The sequence below is a fragment of the Pterocles gutturalis genome, unplaced genomic scaffold, assembly GCF_000699245.1.
Source record: "Pterocles gutturalis isolate BGI_N339 unplaced genomic scaffold, ASM69924v1 scaffold5177, whole genome shotgun sequence".
In the NCBI taxonomy this organism is placed as follows: domain Eukaryota; kingdom Metazoa; phylum Chordata; class Aves; order Pterocliformes; family Pteroclidae; genus Pterocles; species Pterocles gutturalis.
Genome location: NW_010112509.1, coordinates 1 through 9,847, shown reverse-complemented (window position 1 = coordinate 9,847; position 9,847 = coordinate 1). Strand labels below are relative to the sequence as shown.

The 9,847-nt window shown below is 41.0% G+C and overlaps 1 protein-coding gene across 1 annotated transcript; it reads right to left on the bottom strand.

The window, feature by feature from the left end:
• Positions 1-4,865: 4,865 nt before the first annotated feature.
• Positions 4,866-8,535, bottom strand: LOC104460009 (hepatic leukemia factor-like). The gene is made up of 3 exons (XM_010074063.1): positions 8,457-8,535; positions 8,122-8,342; positions 4,866-5,081 (listed from the first exon to the last, which is right to left on the bottom strand). The coding sequence occupies exons 1-3, from the start codon at positions 8,533-8,535 to the stop codon at positions 4,866-4,868; spliced, it is 516 nt and encodes a 171-aa protein (XP_010072365.1).
• Positions 8,536-9,847: the final 1,312 nt, after the last annotated feature.

Genomic DNA, 9,847 nt, shown 5'->3' with positions numbered 1-9,847 from the left:
ACAGTCCACTATATCAATTAAATGTATTTTTATATATTAAAATAAATTCTGCTAAATATGCTGTATGAAAATATATTAAATTTCTATATAGAGAAAAAAATTAACATGAGTGTGCACATGTGTGTATGTGTATTATAACAAATATACTTTGTGCATAATATGTAATGAATATATATTAAAACCAATCAGACCTTTATATCTATATATATAGATACACAATACACATTTTAATGACTAACATGTATAAATACAGTGGTAGAGGGAAGTCAGTTACACTATTTTTCTCTTGCTCACTGTATGTACTGCACACAAACCGTATAGCTAAAGGCATGTAGTATCTGCCGTGGCTTCTATACAAAATATGGAGTCTAATGGCAATTAAAAGCAATGAATCATTTTGTAAACTAGAATAAAAATACTCCTTAACATACCGCATTTAATGGATGTATTACTGTCTGTGCACTGTATATTAATAAATGATCACATCTCGTGACAGTGTATATAAAACATGTCTATAAATGGATATGTAAATGAGACATACTCTATAATTTTAGTAGTTGTATATTATTGTATAGATGTAAAATACTTTACTAAATGAGAAAATAGTCATAAATACACTACAATTACAAATATATTGTCTAGCTACGCATTTGGTGTGATCATACCCAACCATTAACTCTCACTTCAGGGCCCAGCAGTAGGGGTGGGGGGGCATTTGCACCCCCAGTTATTACCCGGGGTCCGTCCCCACTGGTGGGACACAGCCCGGGCTGGAGGCTATGGGCACGGACAGCCCAGCCTCAGTGGGAGAAAAATAAAAATATACCCCCCCACCCCTCCCCAAAGCCCTGATACACCAAAGCAAGCACACAGGTGAGAGAAGAAAAATTTAAAAGTTTATTAAACATTAAGAATAACAGACAAAAAAAAATATTTGGGCTGAACAGCATACAGGATGCAATCCATTTCATGTCATACAGTTAATCTGATTTTATTTGTTAAACCTGTGTTTAAACAAATGCTGCCTTGTGGTGTTGCCAGAAATACGATGGTTGATCACTTGAAAGGTTCAATATACTTTTTTTTTTAATTCACATAAAAAAGTCAAGAAAATAAAAATAAACTGCACATCTCTATTGTAAGTTACATGCAAAAATAGTTTTAAAGCAATAATTGGGGTTATTACAAACCCACAGAGGCAAGATACTCAAATGTCAGGGGTCCCTTGGCACCGCCGACCCCATCCCACTTTCTTTCATTTTGAATTTCTTGCTTTTGTGGATTCAAGTCAGAACTTTACTTCCATGGTGCTAGGTTTAGTGATTTTAGCACCATTCAAAGAAGAACACAAAGAATCCCACCCGGCCTCCTCTGCCACAGGCTTTCCCACAGAGAGCCAGCCCCGAGGTGCTCGTATTCACAAATACAGCTCCATTTTATTTTTAGAGGGCATTCTTTTTTAAAAAGAAAAAAATTCACTTCTAAGTTTCAGCAAAAACAAAGACAAGCATTTTACCAATGCTTACGGTTTAATAGAAGTCAGTGAATTATTTAGACACACTTAATTATTCTGCAAATATATATATTTCTATTTTTATAAAATTACAATTTCATATACCTACAAGCTCCTTCATGAGCAACAAAGCCATCAGAGGTGTGATGAGCCCAGCTAAGCTGTCCTTGGGAGCTGAAAATGCGCTAAAGTTTCATTTATTTGTTATTTTGGGGAGACAGCCTGGTTAGAGAACATGATTTTTCTCCCAACTTTTAGCCCACATATTTTTTTTTTCTCTCTCTTTTTTTAAGGGTGAGCTTTTCAGGGGAGCCAGGGTACCTAACTCCCCTGAGAAGCAGTGACTGCGTAAAGTCCCACAAGCTCCTTTGCAAGTCCTCACCCCCAAAAAAGAGCAGTTGCCAGCCTGCGCTGAGCGGGGTGCCCGGGCTGACCCGCACAGCGGGATGGGGCGAGGAGGCATCTCCAGGGAGCTGCTGGAAACCTCTGTGCTCCTCTGTGGCCATGACTTAAAAAATCTGTGACACCCAGCCTACAAAAACTACCATCTCCCACCCCTTCCCTGCCCAAAAGAATTATCCGTAATTTTTTTTCCAAGCTGCCTTTTCCATTTTAAAGAATGTTTCACGGTCACAATGCAACCCACCCCTGGCCCCAGGTAGTAACGTACCAGCTGGGCTCACGCACACCATTCGTGCTGCTCAAGCATCACCCCAAGAAAAATCATCGTGAGGGCGATTATGAGCTGTTGCAATTTGCTTTGTTGCTGCTAAAAGTGTATCCACAGCAGCGCCTGGCTGAGCCCTGCCATGGTCATGCTCCTTCCAAAGGAAAAAAAAAAAGTTGATTTCATATTGGCTATAGTAGATATATTGACTTGTGCCGAACTCTGTCAGTCTCTTTTCTCTACCCATGCATCCACTGGCTTATACTGACCTTTAGGAAATAACTTTCTATGCTTTAAACTTTGCTGCAGCACATGGAAATTCAATTTGTTGAATAAATGGTCCACGGGCAAGTACTGCGTGTTAAGGGACACTGACAAGTCGGGTACGTTTGAGGCAAAATACCGGAAAAATGCCATTGATGCGAGGGTATTTTTAATGCTGCACAAAATGTTGAGTCCTTTGTAACAACCTCCTGAAGCATGAATTATGATGTAATGGAATGAACAACCTTTTTACTTGAAAACGACGTCAAAACACTTAGAAAACTGTAAGCAAGACGTGTAGCACCGTATTTTCCTTGCGTTAATAACCATATGCAGTACGTACAACTGTATACATGAACAGAGCTCTTTATAAAAAAATTTCAGCTGGAAACAGACTCTAGCAGCAGCAGCAGATTAGAAATGACTATGAGTTTTTTTGTGTTATATATTATGTTTCTGCCTTTACAAAATATTTTATTGTCCAATCAATAGCTGACTAAAATCCATGTTGCGTTTTGTCCCTACTAAACAGTTTCTTTATGTGTTTCTGATGGAAAATAAAGTCTCTCTCTTCCAGTAATATGGAACATCCTGTGAAGCCATATTACTTCTACAAAAATTTAATTTAAAGCACAGAATATGTCGGTGTGCCAGTGGTAGGCTTAAAATATTAAAGATTTTAAAAAACCCAACAACCAACAAACGCCTAAGCATTTCCTTTCTGTACAATAATGGAGAATATATATCTTTGCTATATATTTTAAACATGGAATAGCTTTTCTTTTTGCTCTATATATACGTCTTTTTCAAAATACATTGTCAGTATTTGTACTTGAAAAATACTGTACAAAACAAACATACTATAATTATTCTGTATAAACTTTATACATTTTATAATATCTATTCTTTTGGTCTATAGTAAACACTTAGATTGATTGGATTAACCACAGTATATGACAACACCATCCCCTTCTGAAATACACCAGTGTCTCTTACATTCATTTTTCAGAAGTCCACTTTATATTAGAACATACGTGTTCCAAAGCAAATAGAGTTTAAAACAATAAAGTTCAGAACCATCAGTTCATGTCACACTCAAAACAACAATCACTAGGAAAAATGGGCTTTGCAAACCAGTGACGACTTCTAACTGAATAAAAGTGATTTTTAAAACAGCAAGATAAAATCCACAGAAAATATATTACAGAACATGGGAAAAAACCAACTGAATTTAGATATTTATTTCGTTTTTAGTCACAAAACGGAACCTGAAGAAATGCGTAATGAAACGAAAACAGAAAAGCCCCTCTGATTTCAGCGTCGGGTCTGATTTGATACTATGAATTTTGTTCTTGTTTCAACTAATTATCCTGCTTCTTACACATGCGCTCCCTAGAGCAGGGATACAACGAGCATGCTCACGTTAATGTGTCTTTTACTTTATAATTTTTTTGTTAAAGACAGTAAAACTCCTGTTGGGTAGGGAAACCATCCTACGTCCACTAGGAACACCCGGGCAGCATGCGCGCTAGCGTACAATAGGATTATTGCTTCAGGTACGGACAGTGCAAAGTACACGCTCTGTGGTCTACCGGTATTACTCCTACCTACCTGGGGTCTGGGGAAAGAAAAGGAACCTTACTAGCCAGAGAGAAGCCATTATGGGATCTATAATGAGTATAGCTAACTCAGTCTAACAGCACTTTAAATCTGAAGACAATTACCACCAAAACTTAAAATACAACAAAAGCAATCTATAAATTAATATTTCTGCAGTGTAGTACTAAATTATTATCTGTGCACTTTATCAGCATGTTAACGTTTCTGATTAGACATACTTAAAACAATAGCTTGTTACTCTCGAAAAAACTGAGATCTACTTTTTTTTCTTTTTTTCTTTTTTTTTTTCCTTTTTTTTTTTTTATAATTTATACTGGGATCTTTCCAAGTAAATCAGGAGGATGGAACTGGTTACAATAACATAAAAACCCTAATCTGAAGCAGCACTGAAAAAAAATAGAATAAAAAGCTTACTATGGCGGTTCTCAACAGTCCGGGTAAAAATGTGGCACCCTTTGCAGAGGGCTTCATAAAAATGGGAAGTGCCGAGATGCGTGCGCACGCACACACACACGCACATGCACACACACAAGCGCACACACACATACACAGACGTGTGAACACATGTGCACACATACGCAGGTACACGCACACGCAAACAAACGAACAAAAAAAAAAAAAACGTAAGTCAGGTTTTTTTCTGCTTCTGGTAAAGTGCTGAAGACAGAAAGGTTGGTTTGGGTGTGGTGCTATCAAACAGGAAACACATTGTCCATCTATTCAAATGCCAACCCGCAACAAAAAAAAAAAAAAAAAGAAAAAAAGAAAAAAGAAAAAAAACCCCGCTCCCCCTCCTTCAATTTACAGGGGGCCGTGTCGAGCTTCGTACTTTGCAAGGACGTTCTTGCACTTGCCCAGCTCTTTCCGTAGATCAGCCACCTCTTGGCGGAGAGCTGAGTTCTCCTTCTCCAGGAACGAGGCGCGGATGGCGATCTGGTTCTCCTTCAGCCGGCGGGCATCCCTCGATCGCTTCGCAGCCATGTTGTTCTTTCTACGCCTTGCCCAGTATTTGTCATCCTGCTCATTGAACACAGAAAGAAAGAAAGAAACAAGATATCAGATTTCAGCAAACAGAGCTGCCCCCAGGATGTGCTCTTAGCCACAGCCTCTGGGCTGGGGATGACCAAACTCTGCGTGTTCTGCTTGCCTGGCCCAGGCACTGCTGGGACGAAACCTACAGATTTTCATGGTATAATCCATCCAGGGAGCACAGATGCCTGCCCATGTTTCTGTCAAAATGTTTATGCTGACCCCCTCATCCTCTCGACTGTGAATTTCTCCAAGGCAAAATGCAGCAATACCCCAGTGGTGCAATCCCTCCCACATCTACGCTGACCCAGTTAGCACATCCACCTTCGCCTGCGGTGACTCACGCTCTGCCGGTTGCTGGAGCAGTACTAATTACCTCCTGTATGTCCCTGCTCTTCTTCTTTGCCAGCCAACACCTGGTTCCCTCTCCATGTTGGTATCATCCATTTTTCCTCTTGTTCAGTTCCTTTTCTCTGTTCAAAACACTTTCTCTGCAGAACCCACAGCATTCCTGTTTGCACCAGTAAGTCCCTGGAAGAGGATTCCTTGGCACAACAAGGATAGCTGCTCTGGTACCATCCACAAAGAGATGAGTACAATAGGCTGGGACTACGGAAGAAAAAGCATTTGCCAGAAATAGGTCCAGGAACCTCTGAAGTTTCAGAAACTAACACATTCCCAAAGTGTTATCCCTAAAGACTCACCTCTAGACCACCATTGAGATAATGGCTCTAAAGTCACTACTTAATTTCACCTGATTTTTATCTTTTTCCAATGAAGTGGCCTCCGGTGGAATGGCAGCTTCAACGTTGCTTTGAAACTGAATTAAGTTTGAGAAATTTGGAACAACTCTGTAAATACAAAGTGGGCAGAATCTCTCACAAGAGATGACATTCAGTCCCCTGCAGAGTACGAGTGAAGCAGCTGCTCAACCCCCAAATGGCCTGGCCAAGCCATGCAGCTCAGAGTTCCCCTCTCAGAGCCATCCTTCCATTTTTATACGCTTACACGCGCTTGTGCGGATCTCTCGTTTCAGCAAGCCTGGCAGCACAGCACCATATCCACTGCAAGGACCAGGACCCATCTGCTCCTACACGGCCCTGATCAGACAAACACCCCACCGCTGCTCTGGCTTCAGCACGAAGCTCTGCATCCTCTCCTGCTGCTGCCATAAGGCAAAGCAAGAGCAAAACGATGGCTAGAAGTACTCTGCAGCTGCTTTCTATTAGTTTAGCTCAACGAGGAGTGCGGCAATGATGATTTGGAGCCAGCATATCTCTGAATTGCTCTTCACCTGTACTTACATGGGACGCCCAAAAATCCTCTAAAAACCAGCATGCCGCAAAAAGCTATGACCCAAATCTTGTTTATAATTTCCCATCTCATTCCACTCTATAAAAATCAGCTTTAAGCAATTTATTAGTGTGCCACCTAGGCTTCATCCATCTTTATTTTAACAAATTGCTATGGCAAATCCCTTAATCCAGGCCTGAAAGAGGTAAGGCTGGCATTTCCAAATCACATGCAACCCAGAGACGATTGACTGGTCTAATCTGCTTACCCTCCCCCAGAACTCAACAGCCGCTCCACATGCTGGGGCAGAAGCAGCCCTTGGGTCAAGCACTCTGAAACAAGTCAAGGGCAACCGATGTGATTATCTCAGGGAAACGAGGGACCCTGAACTTTTAAGTTCAGCCTTAGGCTGAACACTTCTGTGCCCCACTGCTGCAAGCAATACTGCTATCTTCCACCTCTGGCACGGAGTAGTCCAACAGCATCTTTTGCAAAAGTTTGCTTTGACGAATAAGGATACCTAGGAGACATCACAAAACAAGAAAACTCCAGTCTCCTTACGCCCACACAGGCATTTCTGGATCGAACACCTCTCTTTCGGAAGACCTCTCAGGACACTGCGATACCAACAGAGCATCACTGCGAGTAACGGTATGGTGCAGAGAAACCTTCCTAAACGCAAGCTGAGGATACTACAGACAAAATCACGGCAACACACCACCCCAACACTGCTGGCACTGTGATTTCTGTGCTTTTAACTTGCACCACAGTATCCTTAGGGATAAAAATAGCAAATTGCATCAGCTTCTTTACCTAATGCTATCAATCAGGTGTAAACACATGGCATCCCAGCGTCTTTGCACGTGCAGCCAGGGACTCCCACCAACTCCAACAGGCTTTCAGACTGTGTCCTGGGGGCAGCAGCAACAGGAGCACGAAATTCTGCACTGACTACCTCTGATAAAAAAAATCCTCATTGAAATCACATGCTGGGAATAAAATTTTGCAAATAATGACAATTTTCACAGTTGTTTGATAAGCTGAATCAGTTGATCAGTTCGTTCTGCTCTCTCCATACTCTTTGCTCTTCACATCTTAGAAGCAGCGAGAGGTATAGACAAGGGTGCTCTTTCTTTTTAAATATTGTATTATTATATTTTAAGTACTGTATTAAAATACACTTCCTGTCAGAATAATTTTGTTCTGTTTTTCCTACAACTAGTTTAAACTCTTTCACCTCAATTAGCAGCGTTCACTATGGTGTTCCCACTCACAGTTAAACAGAGAGCTAAAGCAACTTCCAAACACAACTCCGCATACTTCATTCTGTCCTTATCAGGGACCTCCATGGACCCTGCAAGAGACGGATTCTTCCCTGAAGAACTCACAGTCTATGCTGATGAGACAGGCAGAGGATGGAGGAAAAGGAAACACGATCAGACTGTTTCGTAAGAGGAAAATACGGGACAAAGTAATCTTGTCCAACATCACACAGGAATTTTCTGGCTTACAAAGGAAATGAATATTGATCTCACGAATTTCAACTGTTTGATAACTAATAAGGGACATTCTCCCCTCGGTCCTACTCAGAACTATTAACTTTGTTGAATGGAACAGTCATACTTAGTTTGGCAGATTTACCTTACATGAGAAAACAGATTCATGCTCCAAACCTGTATCTCAGAGATAACTGTCAGAGTCTGTAGGAACAACCTTGTCACCAGTTCCAATTTACCTTCAGGTCATCTGGAATGAAGACTTTGCGAGCTTTCTTAATCATAGGTTGCGGCTTCAGCTCTTCTTCAGAGAATTTGCGCTTACGAGGGTCAAACATCTCCTGGCCAGGAATACTGGAAAGAGCAAGATCTGCAGGGTCAGGTTCGTAGCCAACAGGAACTTGGATAGTCTCAGGATCAATGGGACTTGGTGTGTTTCGGTTTGCTGGCAAGATCTGACCTACAGAAATAAAGGACAAGTTCAGCTATGTTAGAAGAAAATGTGTAAATAGTATCACTAAAAAGGGATTTTAGAAGATCTCTAAATACAAGCAATAAATCTTCAAGCTCTCACTGTAGGTTTGGTATCTACTCTTGATAAACAGTCGATTGTCCATTTTGTAGGGCACGTATTCAGATCCAGATGTGCTCATGCCGCTATTTTCAGAACTGGTTCCTAATCTTGGATGCCAGTGTAAAAATCACTGAATCCAACACTGGGTTGCGCTAGACTCCAGGCAGAAGACACATTGCTCCAACCCATGCTGCTTCATTAAGATCACATCCTCAGGAACAAATCATAAGAACTGTCGTTTAGCTCTGATTTATTCACCACACTGTAATCCTTCCCAGTTTTCTCATATACAGATTTTTTCATATATGCCTTTGAGGGTATATTCCATTTACAATCAAGCAATGCACAGTACTTGCACCAGGACAATATCTCACTAGAATGTACTTTCAAGCTGTGCTGAAGCACTCCACTAAGCAGACTGCTATTTTCTATTAAATCCTACTGGCGATATTCTAAAAGAAACTAAAGGAAACTAGCAACATGAAAGGCTACAAGAACTACTTGAGGATGCTCTGAAAAAATGAAAGAATGCTTATTTATGCCACATTACTCTTTTATGGTATAGAAAATCAAATAAAAATAAGCGTAGCCCAAGAAAATAATTATATATTCCCCCCCCCCTTATTCTTTTTTAATTTCAGACATAGCCTTCAAGACCCTACAGTACCAGTTCAGGCACCATTCCCATTAAAAATCCAATATGAAACCTCAACCAAAGGTTCCAAAAATAGGTTCCTAAAGTCAGCTGCCTAAACATGGACTATCCCTGGGGGCAGAATTTTCAGAAGTTTTCACATGCCTCAGAAGTACAAGCCTCACAGACTTCAGAGGGAGAACTTCTGATTGAAGCAAAGATTCCTTTATAATTTAGGCTTTTAGCTAATTCACTTTGACTTTAGACGATAGCTTTTATAATAACGACACACACATCCTGTGACTGCATAATATTTCCTTATTTGTGCCCTCATCTGCAATATTTACGGTGCAAAATAATAAACATTAAATGTCATTTCTAATTCCAGACCAAGGCCAGTGTTAACAATGTAAATTTTATTTTTATCTAGATCGCGGCAACAATATTGGAACCGCACAGCAAACGCACTGGGGAATTGCACTGCGCAAACCAGGGCTTGCTAGCAGAGAGCTCGCCTTTTGTAACTCCTATTTTAAAACAGCCCTGATAAAATCAGCTTCCAGGAAAGGCTGGTAAGTGCCTGGGAGAAAAGGAGGATCAAAGTTATTAAAATATCTATATAGGAGAGGGAGAGGAATGGAAGTCACTGCCCGCACCCGGTACCAACAGCAGAGCGCTCTGCCCCCGGACCTGCTGCCAGGAGCCCGGAGCTGGACGTTTCTTGCTGTGCCTCGGGAACACCACCAGAACCCACGGG

Bases quoted from the DNA above. Each gene is read 5' to 3' on its own strand.
- LOC104460009 (XM_010074063.1), bottom strand. From the start codon at position 8,535: ATGAGCACATCTGGATCTGAATACGTGCCCTACAAAATGGACAATCGA. The intron at 8,343-8,456 runs GTGAGAGCTTGA...TTATTTCTGTAG, and splicing joins GAGTAGATACCAAACCTACA to GTCAGATCTTGCCAGCAAAC. The intron at 5,082-8,121 runs GTAAATTGGAAC...TTCAATGAGCAG, and splicing joins TCATTCCAGATGACCTGAAG to GATGACAAATACTGGGCAAG.